Source organism: Anas acuta, chromosome 3, assembly GCF_963932015.1.
Source record: "Anas acuta chromosome 3, bAnaAcu1.1, whole genome shotgun sequence".
Classification (NCBI taxonomy): domain Eukaryota; kingdom Metazoa; phylum Chordata; class Aves; order Anseriformes; family Anatidae; genus Anas; species Anas acuta.
In genome coordinates, this window is record NC_088981.1 from 4,569,502 (window position 1) to 4,591,954 (window position 22,453).

At 37.2% G+C, this 22,453-nt stretch overlaps 1 protein-coding gene across 2 annotated transcripts in view; it reads left to right on the forward strand.

The window, feature by feature from the left end:
* Positions 1 to 22,453, forward strand: part of LOC137853222 (protocadherin Fat 4-like) — a 43,795-nt gene that overhangs the window by 16,623 nt on the left and 4,719 nt on the right. For both annotated transcript variants that reach the window (XM_068675354.1, XM_068675355.1), the window contains exons 17-39: positions 119 to 244; positions 369 to 623; positions 923 to 1,021; positions 1,127 to 1,299; positions 2,261 to 2,409; positions 3,228 to 3,535; positions 4,092 to 4,361; positions 5,121 to 5,258; positions 5,742 to 5,955; positions 6,992 to 7,150; positions 8,327 to 8,478; positions 9,576 to 9,744; positions 10,681 to 10,889; positions 12,258 to 12,437; positions 13,062 to 13,281; positions 14,623 to 14,759; positions 15,472 to 15,615; positions 17,714 to 17,958; positions 18,240 to 18,349; positions 19,055 to 19,186; positions 19,740 to 19,876; positions 20,575 to 20,772; positions 21,823 to 21,917. In XM_068675354.1, coding sequence (XP_068531455.1) covers positions 119 to 244; positions 369 to 623; positions 923 to 1,021; positions 1,127 to 1,299; positions 2,261 to 2,409; positions 3,228 to 3,535; positions 4,092 to 4,361; positions 5,121 to 5,258; positions 5,742 to 5,955; positions 6,992 to 7,150; positions 8,327 to 8,478; positions 9,576 to 9,744; positions 10,681 to 10,889; positions 12,258 to 12,437; positions 13,062 to 13,281; positions 14,623 to 14,759; positions 15,472 to 15,615; positions 17,714 to 17,958; positions 18,240 to 18,349; positions 19,055 to 19,186; positions 19,740 to 19,876; positions 20,575 to 20,772; positions 21,823 to 21,917 — 4,019 coding nt within the window. The remainder of the gene's footprint in view (positions 1 to 118; positions 245 to 368; positions 624 to 922; positions 1,022 to 1,126; positions 1,300 to 2,260; positions 2,410 to 3,227; positions 3,536 to 4,091; positions 4,362 to 5,120; positions 5,259 to 5,741; positions 5,956 to 6,991; positions 7,151 to 8,326; positions 8,479 to 9,575; positions 9,745 to 10,680; positions 10,890 to 12,257; positions 12,438 to 13,061; positions 13,282 to 14,622; positions 14,760 to 15,471; positions 15,616 to 17,713; positions 17,959 to 18,239; positions 18,350 to 19,054; positions 19,187 to 19,739; positions 19,877 to 20,574; positions 20,773 to 21,822; positions 21,918 to 22,453) is intronic.

Genomic DNA, 22,453 nt, shown 5'->3' on the forward strand with positions numbered 1-22,453 from the left:
AAGCACTTCCACTTCTTTAAGTCCTATAGAAATATCAGGTATTAATATTTTGATAAAAAACGCATTTTTAAAAAATATTCATTATTTTAATCTTAAATAAACTATGTTTTCCTTTTAGGCTGGATTTTCTCGGGGATACTTTATTCATAACAGTACTTCATTTACTGTGGATTTCCCCGGAATACTTTCATTAAGGAATGACACAGAACTGGACAGGGAGACTACATCTGGATTCACTTTGCAAGTAAATTTGAGGACTGACTTTGCAGTTTTAGCTCATTTCTAATTCATTCTCTTCTCCTCTTTTTGTATCTTCATCAGCTGGTTAAAATGGCAATGCAGTCAACTAATTTTGTTTCCTTTGGCAGGTGTGGGCAGTTGATGAAGTGGGTGGACTTAGTTCAAGTGCTTTGTTCCACATCACAGTTCTGGATGTCAATGACAATAATCCTGAGTTCCAGATGCAGCCATACAATTTTTCAGTTCTGGAGGGAGATCGCAGGTTGGCTGCTCCTGCTGTAGTTGGCCATGTAACTGCTACTGATTTGGATGAGGGAGAGAATGCACGAATTACTTATTATTTATCAGCTGAGGATGGGGATAATCCATATAGCATCCAACAGGTAAGGGTTTGTATATTCTGAAAAAGGTATTTAGATACTGCTTTTCAGCAGGTTACTTGGCACAGTTATTCTCACTGGATAAAAAGAATAGGAAGTAGCTATTCTAGTAGACATGAAATCAAAACCAGCACACAAACTAATTTGGGAATATAAATCCAGGTCCAAAAGCTAAGATATACTGGTCAGATATCACTTTCCTCCAAAGGAGAACAGAGAGTGTAAGTTCTTCATCTTTTTAGAGAACTTGGTTTACAGGAGTTATCAAAATGATCGGTGTTAAACTGTATTACCTTCTCTAGAATGGAACCATTTTGGCTAGTGGCTATATAGACCGAGAAGCCAAAGAGAAGTATGAGCTGCTGTTGGTGGCATCTGACAACGGAATTCCTCAAAGGCAGGTAATACAGAGGATCACATTATTCTTCATTGCAACTTGCTTTTATTGAAAAATTTAATCATCTGTACATTTTCTGAGTCATGATTTTCTCCTGTCACCATGCCAGAATTTCACACACGTCAGCATTCAAGTATTAGATGTGAATGATAACGCTCCTCAGTTCACGAAGGCGCAATACTCTGCCAGTGTACGTGTAGCAACAGCAAAAGAAGGAGCGTCTGTGCTGTCAGTGTCTGCTACTGACCTTGACGTTGGGAGCAATTCTATCATTTCATACAGGTGAGGTTAATAAGTATCTATTGTTAAAGAAACAGAAGAGTCTTTTTATTTGTCACAAAGTATTTTTACTGGCGACAAGATAAGACCTGTTTGTAGATATTTTACAAGTGCTGTGATGAACTTGTAACCAGTAATGATTTTTAAACTTAGGAAAGAGGACAGCAATTACTCAGTGTTTTAGAGTTCATCAAATTATGATTACACCATTAAAAAAAAAAAAAAAAGTGAATGCAATCAAATGATAACAACAAGAACTGAAAGCCAAGGTTTGTTTTAATTTCTGAAATTTTGTATAGACTTGTTGGAATTTCTGAGTAGAAAACAGATAAATCTCCAGGAAGGACTATCTTTTCATATAGCTTCGGTTTTCTGGGAGGAGGAGTTCAAGAAACAGTAACTTCCATAATGAGCTATGCATAAAATATTAATTGAGGAAGATTCTTGGATCACTGAAAATACACATTGACACGAAAAGTATGGATTGAAAAGGACAAATGAATCAGTCAGAAAACTGTGGGTGTTTAAAAATAATGCCTTGAAGGATAGTGACATTCTACCTTAAACATATTACTTGTTCTTGTGAGTTATTCAGTTATCTGTGAGAGTGGGCAGAAAGTAGGAATTAGCAGGTCTGCAACCTTCATATGAAATCACATCTATTTCTGATATTGCTGAATATGCATTGAGTGTGCAGTAGCTGCCTTCTGTTCATGGGAAGATCAAAGGCTTGAGATCTAATGGGAACGGAAGGCATGAATGCTGTCTTTTTTGCTGTATGGAAGATATGCTAGGAAATAAAAAAGGCTGATATATTTAGGCTAATGTTACTAAAACATTTTGCTTAGCCATTCTTTAGAAATAGGCAAATACTAATTTGTTGCTTGTTACAGAAGTGACAGGAAGTAGAGGATTCTTTCTGTGTCATTAATATGAATGCTATACTGATTTCTCTTTAATATAGCCTGATGAACCATTCTGATGATTTCCATATAAATAACCGTACTGGAGAAATCATCCTCAGCAGTAACTTGACCCATATCACAGCCGACACGGTTGTTACACTAATAGTTATTGCTGCTGATCATGGAGTACCTCAGCTTACATCAAATGGTAAACTATTTCATTTCACTTTTTTTTTTTTTCCTTCCCACAGAAACGTAATGTTTACAAATGTTGAAATTTGAAATGAATCCTATCACTGTCCAGTCAAAACGAATTAGAGCTAGAATTCATGTTACAGTAAAAGTGCTCAATGTACTTTGTGGTAGGAGCCATTCTAGAAAGATACATTAAAATAAGTCAGATGAATTGTGTTCCTTTTTCCTGTATTTCCGTAGATTTAGAAATGTTTAAACAAATAGTGAATTGCCTTCCAAACACATTTTAGTTCTTTTAAAAAATATTCAGTAACATGGATGTAATTGTCTTTTTTATGTATTTTTTAAGAGATAGTTTTGATTTCTCAAGAACAGTAGCAACGACTGATGTTGATAAAGTAGGATGAAAGGCCCTGATAGAATATGAAATCATGAGGTTTTATGGATATCCCTTCTCTTTTGTTACAAAGTAATTTAGCGTAAGAGAAGAAAAAAAAAAAAAAGGGAAATCCTGTTAACTTCAAATTGGTGACCCTTGCTGTCCTATTGTATTGAAGCAACGCTGCTGTAATCAGTGAAGTGGGCTTACTGTGGAACCCCACTTAGGTATAAATGGTTAGGTCTGGAAGTCGTGCCTTTTATATTATTCATCATTGCTACCTTTTTTTTTTTTTTTCTTCTCCTTCTTGTTCCTCTTTCCCATGTGCCAGTTTCTGTCAATTTCTATTACTTCCTCAAAAATCTAGGGAAATAGGGCATGGGTCATGATTATTTCACCAGCAACTTCGCTATTTTAGTATTTTTAATATTTTAATATTTTTCTCTCATTAGTTTCGGTCACTCTCTACTTGCTGGTAAATGACACTGGCTTCGGACTGACTTTTGAAAGCTCCACCTACGAGTTCAGCATTCCTGAAGAGGAACCAGCTAGGAGTGCTGTTGGCTCTGTAAAAGCTTTGACTGGAAGCATAGCCATACAAGTAGCATACTCTCTGAAATCACATACTGACAAGTTCTCTGTTGATGACCAAGGAGACATTGTGACTCTTGCCAGGCTAGATCGAGAAGATGATGACCTATATAGCATCCTTGTAGAAGCTGTTGATTCTGTGGTGCCACCCAATACAGCTGTTGCTTTGGTATAGTACACTGCATTTATTTATTTATTTTTAAAAAGGCTTATAACATTAAAAGAAAAAAAAATACAGATAAGTGTAATGATTATGTAAGCATGAATATTTTGAGAGCCTTGTCAAATTTAATTTCCATTTTTCCTGAAGACATATTACAATTTTGAAATATTGTCAACCTCACAAATTGCATCACTTCCTGAGAGTTCCTCTATGAACAAACCATAACCAGAGAAACTTATTAACACTGGAACTGACTCTGTGCATTCTGCCCCAAAGCCATAAATTATTAATCCTGCTATTTTTTTTTCCAATGAAATGATAGTTTATCTTGCTTGTAACAACTGAGAATTAAAAATAAATACATAAGTTGTTGAGATGCTGTAGGTGTGAAAACATTCAAATGCTGAAAAATGCTGGTTATGTATCCCTTTGTGCTGGTGGTGGTGTTTTTCCCCTGTGGACTTCTGTAGACTAAAAGGAATTCAAGTTCTCCTTTGAATACTGTTTCTACAGCTCAAGAATGTCTTTTTTTTTTTTTTTTTCTTTTTTTTTTTTAATACAGGTAACAGTGAGAGTAAATGACATCAATGACAATCCTCCAGTTTTCTCAACACTGATTCAAACAAAACTATCTTTTCCTGAGAATGTAGATAGTCTAGAGTTGGGCACATTTTCTGCTACTGATACGGATATAGGAGATAATGCACTGATACGCTATTCTTTACAAGATGATTTTGCTGGAGTGTTCCATATTGACAGTTCCACGGGCAAGCTGATGACAACAAAATCCTTAGACAGAGAAACGACGGACACTTATGAACTGAAAATAATTGTAAGTTGACAAGTTTGAAAAAAATCTCAATATAGAGAAAAAATACTGAATAAAAATAGAGAAAAAATATTGAATCATCACAAGGAAATCTCAATCTTAGTGAATTCCACTAGAATTCATTAATGTTATGTTTTGTACCCAGAAGCTTTTCTGCCGTGTGAATTGGTATTAGTGAATAAACGACCCATGAACATCAGATCTTAAGGATCATAGTCATATGATAGCTTACTGTGAAGTCTGCAAAGTATTCCTCAGCCCATTTTAGATTGTAAGGCTGCCACCACTGTATTTCTTTTACTGCTTTGCCTGTCCATAATGTTGTTAATTTCCATCATTTTTTCTACCTTTTAAAACATATGTACTTATATTTAAAATATCCGAGTAATATTTATATTTTCATGTTAAAAATGTAAAAGTTTAATCCAAGTGCATTCATTCTGTAAGCATCTAGTTGTCATAGCTGATTCCATTGATTTTACTGCTATTAATCAGTTAAATTAAGGTTTGTGCATACAAATAATTGGTCCAGCACCAGCCATAATGTATGAGTGTATTTTAAGGAGTTCTCTGCTGCTGACTAGGTTATTTAGCAGGGCAATGAGCTCTTGGAAAGCAAGCACAGGGTTAAAGCAATTGGACAATAAGTAGTCCAGAAGAAAGTCTTCTGAGACAAAGATTCTTTTCAAAACTTAGGAATGAAGGTGAAACAAGTTTGCGTCAATGTAGTGCTGTGTTTAATGACAGCTTGGTTCTTCACAGGCCACTGACTCTGGCAGACAACCACAATCTGGAAGCTTAGTTCTAAGCATCACCGTAGAAGACGAGAATGACAACCCACCTGTGTTCCCCCAGAAGTCATACTCTGTGACTGTAAAAGAGAATGAGCCTCCACACGTGGTATGTGGCATTAAGAGTAAATAGGTTGTTCTTCTGCAATTGTTTTCTTTACATAAACTTGGAAGTGACACTGATCTATCCTGATTGTGCATTGGTGAATGTATTTTTTTTTTTTTGACTCTGTGGAGCCTGTAAAAACGCACAATGTGCTCATTTTATACAACAGCAGAGTATCTGTCCCACTGAGTTTTTCTTAAGCTCTCTTTGTGCTGCTCTCCCTGCTTCCTGGTGCTGTATAGATCTAGTTTTCAGAGGACCTACAGGCAGTGTGTTATAAGCCTCCTCTACGTAATGTGTCCAGCATCCCCCTGTTCTTAAGGTGTTCTGTCTTCCCCTAGTTATATGTGTGATTAATGGCTGTATAAGTAACTGAGGCAGTAAACACTATACAGTTAAATACCAGTATTTTGTGGATGTTTTGCCATGCTCTTGGTTTTGTTCTGAATGTCTGTTTTGTTGTTTTTTGTTTTTTTTTTCATTTAGATTTTGAATGTAACAGCCACAGATAAGGACATAGGGTACAATGCCATTATTCATTACACCATAATTGGAGAGACTTCATTTTATGTCGGAGAACTTTCTGGAGCTATTACGACTCTTCAACCTTTGGACTATGAAAGCCGTGCCCAGTATACCTTTATTCTGAAAGCTTTCAATCCTGGAGAGCCGAATCTTCAAGACACAGCAAACATTACAGGTATCTCAAGTTTACTGCAGAAAAGCAAACAAACAAGCAAACAAAAACAAAAGAAAAAAAAATAATTTCTCTTAGGGACTATTTTAGTATACGTAATTGTAAGGCATGAAGGAAGCCCTCAGTAGTAACACATATAAATGATTATGTGACCTTTGATTATGGCCAGATTAAATTTTCCTCTAGAAATGTTTGGCTGCTCTGTTAAAAATGAAGGGTTTCCACACTAACTGGCATCACGTACTTCAATATTCTCACAAATATTTCTATGTTGTTTGTAGAGTACCTGTTTGACTGTTTGATTGGAAAGGTTTCCAGAATTACCATTCACTTCTTTTTCTACATGTTTACTGGCAGTCTACTTCTTGATTGGTGAAAAAAAGGCTGATTTTTAGTGTTATAAAAATATTGTTAAATAATGCTATTTTCTTGGTCATTTTGGGGTTAAAAAAAAAAAACACAAAAAAAAAACACAAGCAACTTTTTTTTTTTTTTCAAACTATGTAACATAGAAAACAACATAAAAGATTTCTGTGACGTTGTTACCCAAGTTTCTGGGCAGCCGTGGTTTTGATTGGCAGAACCTGTTGTTCTGTCTTATCTATATTACCATAGGACCTGCTTCACTAATTGTGGTCCATGACCCTATTGTCCCACGTCACATACAAGCATAAAACTAATCAATCCTGACTCACAATGCTTGCAGTTGAATCCTCCAAAGATGAAAAATAACAGATGATTATGGACACAGAAGGGAACAAGGAAACAATAAGGTGATGATATTCATGGCAGATAGTAGTGCCAACATGCTAGCCAGAAGTGCAGTCACTGTGAGGAAACTATTGCTTGAGCAGTAAATAATTTAATCCACAAAGGCAGGAGTTTTGAAATAAAGAAAATAAGGTTGCCATCTTCTTTAAATTGAGAGTTCCCACTCAATTCTCAGGGCCCATGTAGGTTTATATTAGCTGAAACAAAAGCCTGTAACTGCTTAGGCAAAAATCATATTTACATTCAGACATGGACCTTCTTTTCTTAGTTATCGTGGAAGACGTTAATGAAGAAGGACCTGTATTTGAAAAGCCCTCGTATTTCCAGTTCCTCCTAGACAATTCTATAGCTGGCACACTGGTAGTAGATATCAATGCAAGAGATGAAAACAAAGGTTATGATGAAGGCATTTTCTACAATATTACAGGTACGTTTGAAAAAATCTCATGGGTGTTTATTACTGTTGTAGTTGTATGCTGCTAAGCTATTAACTACTTTTGCAAAATGAAGACCTTGAAAAAGTCAACAAAACTGATTTGGAACAATCCCATTCAAAACCGATGGATACAAGTGTGGAAGTACAGTGTTTTAAATCATCTATGCGTGAAGCTGACTTTTTTTTTGAGAAATTATATTATAGTATTATACAAAAATTCTGATCAGAATAATGACATGCAGTGAGCGAGTACTATAGAGATAAAGTAGGAAATCCTCGTCCTACAGAAGAGATTGGGAATTTTGGGTTTCACTTAAACACTGCCTTTAATACGAAACCTAATAAAACACAGGATACAGCAGGTACATTTGGGTGGAATTAACACAATGGTATATCTGAGCTCCAGCAGTTACACTGGATAACTGCATCTGCATCTACCATACTTGTATGGTTCCTATAGCTGTCAGGCATCAAGGAAGTGTTGTAGTCTTCAACCAAACGCCTGGAAGACTCAATGCCTAATTGATGCTCAGCTCACATCACCACAACACTGATAAAGTATTCCAGGCCTTTGGGACTGGATACAAGATTCAAGGAGGATAGCAAGTACCAGCGATTGCTGAAGACTGGGTCTCAGATTCCTCATCCAATACCTAAGAGGAGGTTACTGAGAAGATGGAGCTAAGCTCTGCACTGAGCAGCATGACAGGAGTTAAACATAATAGCCATAAGTTGAAATGGAAGGTTCTGACTGCCACTAAGGGGAAAAAACCTCCACTGTGAATATAAGGGAGGAAAAAAATCCTCTATTAGGATAACTAAGCACTGGAACAAGCTGTCCTGAGAGATACCTTGGAGATTTTCAGCACCAGACTGGACAAAGCCCTGAGCAACTTACTCTGATTTCATTGATTATCCTGCTTTGAGTATGAGGTTGGACTAGAGGCCTCAAGGGCCCTTCACAGGCCCTTTAAAGGCCCGAAGGATTCTGTGACACAGATGTAGTATCAAGAGGGGCTTGATATTGCTTCAAATGCTTTGTCTTGCTTCAAATCACATACAGAGTAACCTTTCAACCCACGTCTCTCTAATTTTGGGCATATAATTCAGTCACTTGTTTCTGCTGACTCTGTTGAACATTTCCAACACTTGTTTTTCTCTCTTTAGATGGAAACTCAGAAGGCCTCTTTAGTCTCTCCAGTACCACAGGAGAGCTCACATTAACAAGAAACTTACAAAGCCAGGCTGTTCTCCTGCGTTACTCCTTGACAATCACTGCGACGGATTCAGATCTGCCACCGCTTTCAACTTCTGTAAAGGTACTACATTTTTTCTTTAGTGTCTACTTTTACAGTTTATTCACCACTGTTTTATTCTAAACTGAGTGTAACAGCAACAGGCAATGGGTTTTACTGAGGCAAAACTGTGCAAAATGGGAGTGGGAATGTCAGTCTCAGTTCTGTTTCGGGAACAGGATACAAGATGATAATATTTACAAAGTTATGCTGCTGTAGCAACTGCTCAGTACATCACTTGTTATTGTTTTGATCATTCCATTTAAGAAAAGATCCAAGAAAGAGAGAAGCTCTGAACTGTGAGGGAGGAATTTTATAGGAATGGAGACTTCTGTGCAAAGTCAAAGAGTGGGACAGTCAGAGGGGACATCATGAAAGTATGTGATACAATAAACAGTAGACAGTTGTTCTCACTTCCCTATGAGACAAGGAAAAAAAATATAAATTGAAGAGTAAGAAATTGAAATATGATAATGAAAATATTTTTACAGTGTTTTTTATAGGCTGTGGTGTTTTGCCACTAAATATCACAGATTAGCATAATTCAGGAAAAGAGAGTAGAAATGCATAGGGATAAACATAGAAAATCACATTTTAAGGTCCTGTTGAATATAAAGTTATAAAAACATTGTTCTTCAGAACATCAGACAACAGCTGGCTGGCAACATTTAGAAAGAAGTTGTATTTTTAAGAAGTAGTAGGCATTATTTATTTACTGCCTGACACAATTTTTCCACTATAAAATCAGTTATAACCATTTAAAAATATTTTACTTACAATCTCCTCTAGTCATACATACTCCAGTGGAATAATTTGTTACAAATATAGATCCTCCTTCGGAGAGCTGTTTAGCCAGAGAAGTAATGGGAGGAATTGGAAACAACCCCTCTGTATATTTAGGAAAAATACATCTGAACATAAATTAGTGAGGTTGATGACTTTTTTTTTTCTTTTAAACTAACCTTTGCTACCCTCAAGATATTAAAGTGTCAAACTCAGCATGCAGCAATCCTAGGCTTTTTCTTACTGAAAAAGTTTTAGACTTCTGCTGTTGCATACCTCAAGAAACTTCTGCTTAACATGAAAACATAACCCTTGTGGTCATGTTCTTTTCTCTGCAGGTGTCAGTAACCATAGCTCCCATCAACACTGCATTCCCAGTGTTCTCTGAAGCAGTCTATCAGCCTACACCTCTGAGTGAGAAGACACTGCCAGATTCATTTGTTGTTGAGATCAGCGTGTTTTATAATGTCCCTGTGATATACAGCATCGTGTCTGGAAATGAAAAGGGTAAGCTCTTTAAGTGAACTAACAAGGAACATGGTATGTTAAAGAACTGCTATTGCAGACAATCTAGCTTTTGGATTGCTTCTTGTCTCTTTTCTTTTGCTCTTATCTCAGTTCTACAGCCATGAATACTGGGTATGTATCAACCAGAGTTACAAATTTGATATGGATCAAGTGCAGGCACATGATTGAATTTCTGTCAGATTAGTTAGAGCAACATGATACAGATCTGACTACACTGGCTGTATGTGCTTTTTTGTCTGCTGCAGAAAGATCAGGTAGTACTTGATCAGGCAAAAAGTTACAGTGACTGGAGAAAGAATACCTAAATCAGCATAAAAACTGCTGGTTAAAAAACAAACATAACAAACAATCAATCAAACAAACTCCTAATTCAGCAACGTTTTCTTAAACACAAATGTGTACCATGAGTATACATGGGACAAGTGTATCAGTGCTTTGTGTCATGTGTTTTATTTTTATTTTTTAGACTAATGTTAAACTCATAAAGCTAATATTACTGAGTCATCAAATGTAGTCAGTTTGCACTTCTCTTTATGAAAAATGTTTTGTTTGAAGTTGTGGTCTCGTAGAAGTTATCTACAGCATCCCTCATCTTCAGTTGGAACAGGACTTCATAGGAAATAAAATAATTGCTTAATGAAACAGGAACAAAGACCAGCTGAACAGAGAGTGGTGGAATGAACTTCTCATTGGTTTTCCCATTCCGACCTTCTTGGTTATTTGTTTTTGTTAATTGTAGCCCTGGATGTGTCTGACATTCTTGAAAATCCATGTTGAATTTTATTTTATTCTTTGAAGAAAACTGTAGCACGTGATATAAGTGATATGTAGCTTGCATTGAAGTCTTCATATCTTCAGTTTTAACTAATAAAATCATAAACACAATAACTTCTTTTTATGTTGTTTTTTAACCAGGGTATTTTGTTATTGATTCATCCACTGGGATCATAAAAACAGGAAAGAAATTGACAGTGGGAGATTTCCCAGTTATTTTAAATGTGAGAGCAACAGACTCGTCCAACGCCAGCATATTCAATGAAGTTTCTGTGCATGTGGACGTCATTGATGAAAATGATTTCCCTCCAGTTTTCCCATCCTCTCTGCTAGAACAAAGATTGGAAGAGGTAAAAAAAAAAAAAAAAATGTCATCCAAACTGAATCACAATAATGCACCCTCAAATAGTAATTACCAAAAAAAAGGCTGGGGGGACTTATGTTGAGTATACAAGTAAACATACTGAAACCAGACAGACTTTCTGTTCTGCCATGTGATATTTTAGGTTTTATTTCAACCTGAAAATCCCAATACATAGAGAATGGTCTAGAAGTGTAGACTTATTGAAGGAAAAGCAAATCTTTTGCTAATACAGGGTTCCATGAAAGGAAAAGTAGCCACTCCTATGTTGCATTTCTGTTCATAGAGCATCTTCAAGTACATTCACAGACAGAATCGCTTTGTGTTTTGTAAAGGACCTTTTTGCAGAGAATTAGCAGAAACAAGTCTTCTCTAAATTAGCATGCTTCTCTTGTTCAAACACTACATGCTGTGACTGCTTGCCACTAAGTAATTGGTGGCAGAAAACAAGCCAATTTTCAGTCTGTGGCTATTATGTTACAATAGCCTGCAATGGAAGCCACAGCAATTATGCAACAGGATCTAGGTAACATTTCACTTTTCAGCACTATGCATGCTTTAATCTGCTTGTTACTTTAAAAATAACAAAACACATAGATGATGTTTATATTTTGTATACCACACCTTTGAGTTTAACAGCTGATTCATGAACTTTCTTAACAGCTACAACTAACTTGAAAACTAGTCCATTTCCGACATTGAGCTAAATATATTTTTAATTATTACACCTATTTTTAACGTTCCCAATTAGTCGAATTGAGAAGATTTACTATTGCATCTCCCAACCTTAAAAATTGATTTCCGTGTGAAATGTTTGCACAGAATTAGTTGTTAGATACCAAGTTGGATCAAATAACTTGAGATAGGTCTCAAATAGCCATGCAAGTGAAATGCTGATGTTTACTGGTGATATGAATGCAAATAACATTTTAACAGAAGAAATAGATTATGTACTTTTAAAAGAATAATTATTAGCTAAATAATGTTCAGACAGAAATATGATTCTGAAGTTGAGAACATCTCTTTAATTTCAGAGGAGTACAGGCTATTAACTATGGATAATTCCTTAACAGAAAGTCAGACACTTGAGATTAACATTTGACCGGTTATTAAACATGGTGATTTTATTTCTGAAGATCACTGCCATAGGTAGTGACATGGAGGGGAAAGAGTTGTGTTCTGTAAATTCAAGAAAACAAGCGATTCTCTCACTATGCTGAATGAATTGTATAATTTTGATTTTAAAGTGTCTACACTATTATAAGTGTATGCAGTGCCTACCTCCCTCCACCACATAATTCAAGAAATTGCAGCTAACCAAACTCTGTCACAGCCTCAATCTGCTTTTCATTGACAGAATTTACCTGCTACTGAGATTGTCCAGCTGAAAGCTCAGGATAATGATACAGGTAGAAATGGTTTACTAACATATGGTATTCTCAGTGGAGACACACTGAAATTCCGGATAGATGAAGCAACTGGAATTCTTTATTCCACCGCCTCCTTTGATTATGAAGAGGAACCTACAGAGTATCAGGTTTGCTTTAAATTTCTGAAACCTGTTACTTATTCAGAACTTTTTTTCTTCTCCTTGGATAATTGGTGACATTTTTGTTTTGATTTAGCTTGCTATTGCTTTAACATTTTATGCATACTTTTAGAATATGAGTATCTCAAGATGTGGTGCATTATTAAAGCAAGATGCTGCCTGTAGAGTATTATGCCTAACCTGAAATTCAAGCAAGGCTCATAGTTCACCAATCTTGCAAGCCCTCAAACACTTCAGCACATGAATAACTAACTTCACAATGACAGCTCATGTATTCAGTGTTGTCTGTTTGCTTGAATCTGTACCAGACTGATATCTTGGAGATAAGATGACCATTTTATCCTTTTTACTGTTGCTGTTACTGCTGAACACTTTTTATGATTTTATTTTGCTTCAAGCAAAAGTGCTGAATTTGTTGATTGTATGTAAAGACTTTTTTTTTTTGTTGTTAATCAAATATTCCTGAAGTTGTCACTAATTATTTTGAAGTGAATTCAGAACTTGAGTTTACATTTCTAAGAATCCACTGAAGTTTAAAATTCACAGTTTTTTAATCCTAGTGCAAATACCTGTTTATATGATTTCTCCTTTCAAATAATCATGTAATTTCAGATTGTGATATATGCTGAAGATAATGGAATCCCTGAGAAGAAAAGGGGTTACTGCACAGTTGTCATACACATCATTGATGTTAATGACTGGCCGCCTGTGTTTGACGTTGTGACTCCATTCAGTGTTAATGAAAACGTGGCTGTGGGATTCGTAGTTGGAAAAGTCACAGCAACCGACAGAGACACAGGAGACAATGCCTTTATTCGTTACAGCCTTACAGGTAACAAGAGATTCACTTACTGCACTGGAACAACTATTACTTTGTTGTGTTACATTGTAATGAGCATACGTAGCATTATGTGAGTTAGCTCCTAACTCTTTTCCACATAAGCCAATAAGGTTCACTTTCACCTGACTTAGTATTTTACTAATTTATGCTCGTATAACTTTCACAATGATTGAGTAGCAGCTTCTTTTGCAGAACCTACAACTGTTTTAAATACTACTAAACTAAGCCTCCCCTCAGCTTGTCAACTGTGATCATTTTACAGCTACAAAGATCAGATGTAAATGGTATGACAAGTGTGTCAGGGACCTGAAACACTATCATGGGCTGTTAGAGAGCTGCTTTCTTCACCCTCGTGCTGGACAACTTTACCTCTGCAGCAGAAGTGGCACAACAGGCAGCAGGTTGTGTACTATGGTACCTCAGATCTCTGCCCAGGCTATTAATGTAAAGGACCATTAACTTCATTTTACATTAACATGACAGCTTGTGAACTGCAGTGACTGAGAGCTCTGGTTTGTGCTTCCTTGTCACATTTATCTGCAGTAGCTGATGGAATTACAGTTGGGAAGAGCACCCCTTTTGCCACTGCCTCTAAATCTGACAGAGATGGAGATTTAGAGCTGCCGTCACCAAAGCCTGTAGGCATTGAAATATTTGTTTTTGTACCATCAAGAGCAATGTATATAAGGTTTAGGTATATTTTAGTGTCCTTTATTTCCAACAGGCATACAGACTTCAGGGTGGTTTTGTCCAGGGAAGCCAAAGATAGTAAAGGTCACTGCTCTGTCTTTCAGCAGTCACACTGATTTCTCTTTTTATCTCTGTGCCACTTAGTCTACCTTCATTAGAACCAGAATAAACTCAGCGACATGTCGTCTTAGAGATCTTTGCAGGAGCACTGTCTTGTTACAGTGTTCATGACTGCTGCAGTCAGCAAATGAGACTGAGCATACAGAAGGTCAGAGGACTGTAAAAGTGCCAAGGAACACCTCTGGTCTCCTCTAACCTCACAGAGTTGTGTAGAGTAGGAGGAATTTGTTTCTTGAGATTTACCCCACAACTCTGATGTGCAGTCCATCATCGTTTACATGACTCAAGCATTATTAATTTATGAGTGAGACATGAATCTGCAGAATTTGTTGACCCGTTCTGTTGGCTCACATTTCAAATGCTCGTCCACTCAATCTTTTCTGGTTTTCTTCTACATTATCTGTATGATGTTAAAGACTGGTTTTGATGAGCTCAAGATACAAGTAAACATAAAGTTTAAAAGTGTAGTTAATTATGTGTTTCAAAGATGTATTCACTGATAAAACTTTGATTGTATCTCAGATGATGGAGGAAATATATTTGAAATAGATGAATTACTTGGGAACATTAAGATCAAGAATTCTCCAGACTATGAAACCATGAATAAGTACAACCTGACAGTGAATGCAGTCAACAACAAATCTGCCCCTTTCTATCAGGTAAAAGAGCTTTGTAATGAACAGTGACACTTCGGAGTAGATTTGAACTAGTGGGAGGTAGGTCTATCAAAGACAGTTATTGTGCAACATAAGTTAGTCTCCTAATCATGGTTAGGGTCAGATTTTTGCCCTTGGTGTCATGCTGAGGGATATTATCTTCCATAAATAGTTGAAATACTTTATAATCATGCATGGTAGAATTTGTCCCTGAAGTGTTTGCTGACTAACCTCTGCGGGGGTGCAGGAATTCTTGCCTGATGCTTTTAGTTAGTACTATAAATACCGTGTTAATGTTTCATAGCAGCAAAAGTAATTTTCAGTAAATTGGTCTAATCCTGCTATATTTCTTTTTTTTGAAAAGGTATTATACACTTATTTAACAGTAGTAGAACACCCCTAGTTCCCTGCATCTAGCAGAGGTAGTGGGACATATGGTTTCCTAAACACATCCTATTCTTAACCATTCTGAAGCCTTTCAAGAAGCAGAATCCTAATGCAAATTTAAATTCCTACCTCTTTTGTATTAAAATCCTGTAGAGATCTTGGATGTTGAGTACACAAAGTTAAATCTAACGCAGTCTTTTACTACACCGTTTTCAAATTCCGATTTATACTTCTTGTTGCATATGCAAATAACAAAACTAAGAAATAAATAAGACATCCTAAATATTCTAAAATTATTTTATTTAATAAATAAACCATTTCTTTCTAGGCAACCACCACTGTCGCTGTTCTAGTGATTGATGTGAATGATAATGCTCCAGTGTTTGATCAGAATTCCTATTCCGCTTCTATAAACATGATTAATCCTGTAGGTGCTCACGTCATAACTGTGCATGCTACCGACAAAGATCAGGTAACTACTCCTGTTTGGTTTTGACATTGCTTTAAGCTGTAGCCCAAATATACTTTGTTCTATGGATGTGAAACACCAACTGTAGCAGAAAGTGAATTGTGACTGACTAGCAGCACTGTGAACTGGAAATTAGGAATTTTATTGTTTCTGCTCTGACACTAACGTACTTTGGGCATTTTTTTTTCCAGCTACATTTGCCTTAATTATTCCCCTTAGTATTTGGATTTGTACTTGTATATATCTTTTGGACATATATAAGTACTTAAGCAATTCAGTGACTGTGAAATTATTTGAACTTCTGAAATGGAGGATTCTGTAAAAACTAAGCATCATGTAGCTGGCTTGAACATAGAAATGTCTTCTCACCAAATGCCTCTATACCCCAGCTAATTCTGTTTCCGCTTTTTAAAGTAATTTTATTTGACTGATTGATTTAGCCATACTGCACCCACACCAGGTAATGTCCAGGCACCAGGAGAGATATCAGTCAGTCAGATCACCATGGCAAAATCAATATTAATTATACAATTTAAAAGATGAAACATCTGGAAGTGACAACAAAGCATGAATATCAGGTGTCTTCCTAATATTTCATGCAACACTTTGGTTATAATAGCTGCAGTTGAGATAGATTGCTGCAAATAATTGAAAGGCCCTTTTTGTTGTATTTGCTATTATTTTATATATGTAAAAAATGTTTTATGAATGTTGCTAGACTGAGAGTGCTTCATGGAGACCTAATGAAATTGTCATCCTTCAGACATGTCTGGTCGTCTGCTCTGCACCCTGTCAGGATTGTGGGGCACAGTCCAGCTCTGAAGATATTAGACTTTGTTTCTATTCCTCCCTATTACTAGGATAATAATAAATTTATAGATTATATACTGACAATATATGCTCATGGCAGGGTTTGATCCTGCTTCTGCAGAGCCATGGAAGAAGAGAATATAACATTTTTCAGAAATATGGAGCAAAGAGTGATAGGGTAAACCCTAAGGCTTGTCTCAGGAAAGTGATGTGAGTGTAGGCAGGCAGGAACATGGCTTACACTCACAGCAGTGAGGAGGCTGCACTTCTCCTCAAGGTGCCACAAAGACCCAAGGGACTTTAGCTTATTCTTATTGACATTGCTCCTTTAGGCTACTCTCTTGCTAGGCTAAGTACCCCCATCTACGCGTCTAAACTTCTTTTTTTTTTAAATACTTTTTTTTTTTTTTCCCCATTTTTGCTGTGTAACTCACAAACTACTTTTGAATTTTCTTCTGCTTTGTGTTTTCATCAGCACCCATCCTACCATAGACAATCCCAAATTTTCATTTAGACATTTTTACGTTTCTTGTTTCAGTGTTTATCCTACTCTTCAACATGTACTCCCAGTGCATGTAGTTTTATTTAGTACTTTAATGGGATTTCTTATCCTGGAAATTCATTATTACTACTGATATCACTATCAAAATATAGTTCTCTGTACATTTTACAGTGTGGGCAAAGCTTCATAGCACCCGTGGAAAGTGAACAGTTATTTCTAACTCACTCTGACAGATGAGGAATCTGAAGCGCATTGTCCAAAGTCACATGGAGAGTCTAGCAGAAAAAGAAATCTTCACTTCACTTAGCAATATCCTGCTCTTCCAACCCTCTCTCTGAAAAATCTATTTTATATATTCTAATTTATGAACTTTGATTTCAAAACTATTGAGTTTTTGTATGAGCTACGGTAGTCTAAAAGTTTGTGCAAAGCTCAAGGTCATTATGGACATAAAATCTCCCTAAATGCACTGTTATATAAGCTTGTATTTTTTTAGACTATAAATATATATGGGTCTTGGGGCCATACATGAAGCATGAAAGCATGAAAATTAATTTTCGGGGATGGGGGGAACACGATGATGACTCTGTCCATTGGCTGCTCTAGTGTTACAATTTCAGCATGAAGTAGCTGGGAGTCCTGATTCTGTCTAGTAAGGTAAAATGCCTCTGGCATTTTGTCAATTTAAGCATGGAAATTCCGGTGAGTCTGTGCTAAAGGACTGGGAGCACCAAAATTGCATGGTCCTGCAAGCAAAATTTACATAAAGCTGTCTTCCTTTCATGGCAGGGGCAAAATGGCCTTATCAAATACCACATCCTCCCAGATATAAACTTCAGCTCATTCTTCCTGATAGAAGATACCAGCGAGGGGAAAATAGTAACAACTGGAAACCTGCCTAGTTCTGAAGAGATCCGGTTAACAGTGATGGCTGAGGACAAAGGCTCTCCGTCTTTAAACAGCACTGCTGTGGTTACTCTTAATGTGTTCGACAACCGTCCATTTGTTCCTCGGTTTAATGAGAGCCAAATCAGGTGAGGCTTTCATAATGTAACTGGTACATATTTGTCAGGTAGTGGAAGACAAAGTAAAGCTGAAAGTTGAAGATAATTATCATAGCATTTCTGTCCCCTTTGACGTGCACAAAAGGACGTTAGTTTTTGTTGTTGTTTTGAGCTCTGGCAAACAACTAGAGGGGATGGGGCAGAGTTTTCCACATTTACCTTATTCTTAAGGAGTTAAATCTTGAAGGCTGTCAGCACAACAACAGCTGGGACATTTAATGTTATGTTTTATCATTTGTTTTTTATATTAGCATTTCAGTGTTGGAAAACACGGGAGTGGATCATTTAATTTACACTTTTGCTGTGGCTGAAACTTTAGGAAAACCGATTGTTTATACAATTGTATCTGGCAACGAAAAAGGTGAGTACTATTTCCCTTAGGACTTGAAATAGCTAACAGGCTAACCTGTCTTTTGTGTGGTAGATGCCATTGTATTTAAATGAAGAGATGGAGAGCAAGGATAAAAACGTGTGTCATTTCTTTGGAGAAAAAAAAAATAAAAGCACACAAAGAACTTCCTTCAGAGCTCTTCAGCATGAGAGTTTGTTAATCTCATTTGGCTAAAGTTGTGGTTATAACTTGCCAGTGGGTTGTGGTGGTCGTAAGTTAGGGTAATTTTGGGGTTAAGGAAGCCAAGATGAAGTTCTCATACACAAGCAGCTTCCTCCTTGCCAATCTCTTTTAGTCTACCATTTCCTTACACCCACACCTTTGTCAGGGCATCTGGCATTCTTCAGCTTTTGCAGCTCTGATGTAACTCCATTTGCACACAAAAAAACAGGAGTAATTAAAAACTGATAGAAAACTTGGAAAATGTGTGCAACAAGAGGCTGCAGTTTTATTTTCCAAATTAGCTGCTCCTTTACATGTTTAAGGCTTGTTTGGCCTGGGATGCCCCCCAAGCTGTGGTGCGTCCACTGCTTAGCCAGTGGTAGTGAAGCATTTCATGTTTGTAAGAGGAGAGGGCCCATGGAAGCATCCTAAGAGAAAATGAGACACAAAAGGTTAGAGACCTACAGGTGAAATGGCAGCTATAACAACAGAGGTTCATGTTTTTCCTTACAGGTCATTTTAGGTTGGATCCAGAAAGTGGTGAGCTGAGAACAGGAATTAATTTGAACTATGAGGAGACTTCTCAGTATGTGATTTTAACTGAAGTAAATGTAAATGTCTCATCTGCTGCAGTCAAGTCTTCAGGTAACTTTCCTGTGAAGGGCTTTCCAACTTGAATCAGAGGCAATGAACGCAGGATATTTCTTTGCCTTCTGTATTTGCAATCAAGATTCTCTTTAACTGAAAAGTCTGGTGTGAAAGACAAGCAGCTGAAGGTCAAGGTTGTGCAGAGAAAAGCAGTAGCCTTCCTCCAAGGGTGCAAGCTCTCACAGGGTCTTCCTGTGGTCTCAGAAAATAATGTAATACCTGGACATTGGACTCCATAGCAGGAACTGGAGGAACTTGGCTCTCCTTTTCCCGATACAGCACAGCCAGCTGTAGAGGGCTGACAGAGAAGCAGTGCTGTCACCTTTTGCCTTGCACTGCCTGTTCTCCCCAGGGTCCCAGAAGTCAAACAGAGCTCCTCTGGGCATGTCCCAGCTGCATTTGGTTCCTTCTCCCTCATCCTCACATGCAGCAGAGATACTGCTGTAAAGCCACAGCCTGTCCCAGCCTCTGGAAGTTGTGCCTTGCTGATGTTTGTTGTTGCAGACATGAGGCTGAGCAGCACCCAAGATAACCTGTGTCTGTTTAGCAGGCCTGTTTGCTTCAAATGTGGCAATGCTGACAATCTCAGTGCAGGATGTAAACGAAGAGCCAGCATTTTTGCAAAGTGTCTACTCTGCTCGGATACCAAACTCCGTGTCATACAAGTACCCGGTTATTACAGTTCAGGTAGAGTATCCGTCTGTACTCTTCACAAGGACAGAAATCTTTTGAAAGATTTGAATTTCTTTCGCGTTTAAATTAGGCTAAAAGAGACTAATTTAAAAAATCTGCTCTCAAATGCTTGAGGCAAATTCTGCCCACCATCCAGGTTTATCATAATGCAGGTGAAGGATGGGGTGTTTAGGGAACTGGCCCATACCTGTCCTACCAGTGGTTCTGTCAGAAGAGTGTGCAGTCTGTTCTGACTCCTGGCACTGCCTAAGTGTGTGGTGCCTCAAGGATTACATACTGCACAGACTACTGTTCTCTCTTTGGTGCTATTAATTGCTTGGTTACCATCAAAACCAAATATGAAATGAGCTACAAAATGGAGTAATTCTTGTATTTTTCTTTCTAAGTCTGAGGTTTCTCAGTTCCTACAGTCTGCTTCCTTTATGCTTGCAGCTGTAGAATCCTCCTAGACTTTATGGGAAATTTATTTCCACTTTCATACCCATGTTTTGATTCTGATAGCTTGTGTCCCACTTTGTTAGTGCAAAGGGAAAATTTATGACAGCTTTTTCCTAGAATAGTCCAGTCTTATGAATAAAAACTGCAGCTTTATGACTGAAGGGTAATGAACAGCCCAAAAGACACACACTGAGTCTCATAATCATCCTTTTTTTTTTTTTTTTTTTTTTTTTTTTTTTTTTTTTAAAACCCAGGCCACAGATCCAGACTCAGGAGACAATGGACTTCTGTTGTACAGCTTAGTGAATCATCAAACAAATGAATTTGACATCGATGAAAATACAGGGCAGATTTTTACAGTTTCTGTAGCAGGAAAGGTTGGAACATTTAATCTGGAAGTCCAGGCTACAGACCAAGGTGGAAAAGGACTCACAGCCCGGACAAATGTCAATGTAAGAAAGATTGCTATTTATAGTATTGATTTGCTTCCATGTCAAAGCTGTGTATACAAGAAGGACAAGGTTTGGTAATGACCAAAACCAACCAACCAACCAAAAAACAATAATACCATGCAGTGAGATTGTCGGTAATACCAGTATCTACTACATATCTTCAGGCCAGAATTACAAGATTGCTTTTTCCTTTAACAGATAAAAGTCTGTTGACATGAAAATTGACTTTTAAAGGCCAGTTATCTGCTTATGGAAAAAATTAACCTCTTAACTAACTCAGGCCATGGCTGCATTAACAAAGTGGCTTTGAGATGAGGGAGGTTGGGATAAGTCTGGAGAGAACCATTTGGCAATCACTGTGAGCACAAGAACAGGAGGAAGGAGCTAACTGGTTTCTGGGATAAATTTACTCTTGAGTTATTCTTCCCTGGAAAGAAAGATTTACCTTGACTTAAGAGTTGTTATCAGGTTTACAATTTGGTATCACTTCCTCCCTCCTTGGTGCAATTTCCCTAGGATATCCTCTTTATTAGTGCAAGAACCTCCATGTAGATGCACAGCAGGTGCATTTTACACCAAGTCTCAGCCACTTCAATGAAGATTTGAAACATAAAATTAGATAAGCATCCTTTAAATACTGCATTTATAATAACTTGTGCATGCAGATCACTGACAGGTATAACTGATTGTGCAGAGAAATCCAGATTTATTTATCTATACCTAATTTTGGAAAACTGTTTCTTGAAATTGCATGCATGAAAAGAGAATGCAAGATATGAAAATCTGGCAAACTTTTCCCTGAAACCCTGCTCGCAGGCATAGTAGAGTTCTCTATTGGTTCATTTACAATTTAGTAAGTTCTTCAACTTTTGAATCGCCTAGAATGCTATCTTAAAACTTATTTCTACTGAAATTACTGATGTAAAAAGTTATGATCTCTCATTCTTAGCATCACCATCAGAGTCTTTTTTTTTGAAAGTCAATCTTGGAGAGAGATGTGAATGCTTTAGAAAACCTTATAGGCAATTTTTTTTTTTTTTTATTTCTTAGGTGATTGTTGATTCCAGCTCCAGTAACAACATTGTGGTACTGGTTCTTAATCAGAAGATCAATGTTGTTGAAAAAAGCATTAATGAAGTAGAAAGGTATTTATGAAACTGTGAACCTTATTCTGATCTAATATCTGGTGACAAATGTAGAGCTCCTTTGAGATAGGGGTCTGACAGCCTACAAGGGAGCTGATACAGCCAGCCCTCATGAAAAGCTAAGCCTTCAAACTGATGTAGTGCAGAATTATTTGAGGGAATTCACAGGAATCCATCAAAAAGATATGGCAGTTCTTACCTGTAAGGCTTTGGCCTGAGCTGACAAATGTCCAAGTGTTGTTGGACTAGACGATTCCAAGAGATTCCTTCCTACCTCAATGCTTCTCTAATTTTCAGCAGCCTAGGAACAAGTTTATTTACTCACTTAATAATTTTTCATGGATTGTAGGCCCAATAGACACATGTGGACACAGATAGGATAGAGGATGTACTAATCTTTCATTCTTTGACAAGCGTCCTAAGACAAGTCAAAACAAAATCTCTTACTACAAATGAGAAAATCCCCCTTGCGGCACAGCAGCAGTGCTTTTCAAGGTCTCACAGCCCCTGCAACCCTAGGGGATTAGTGAGCAGTG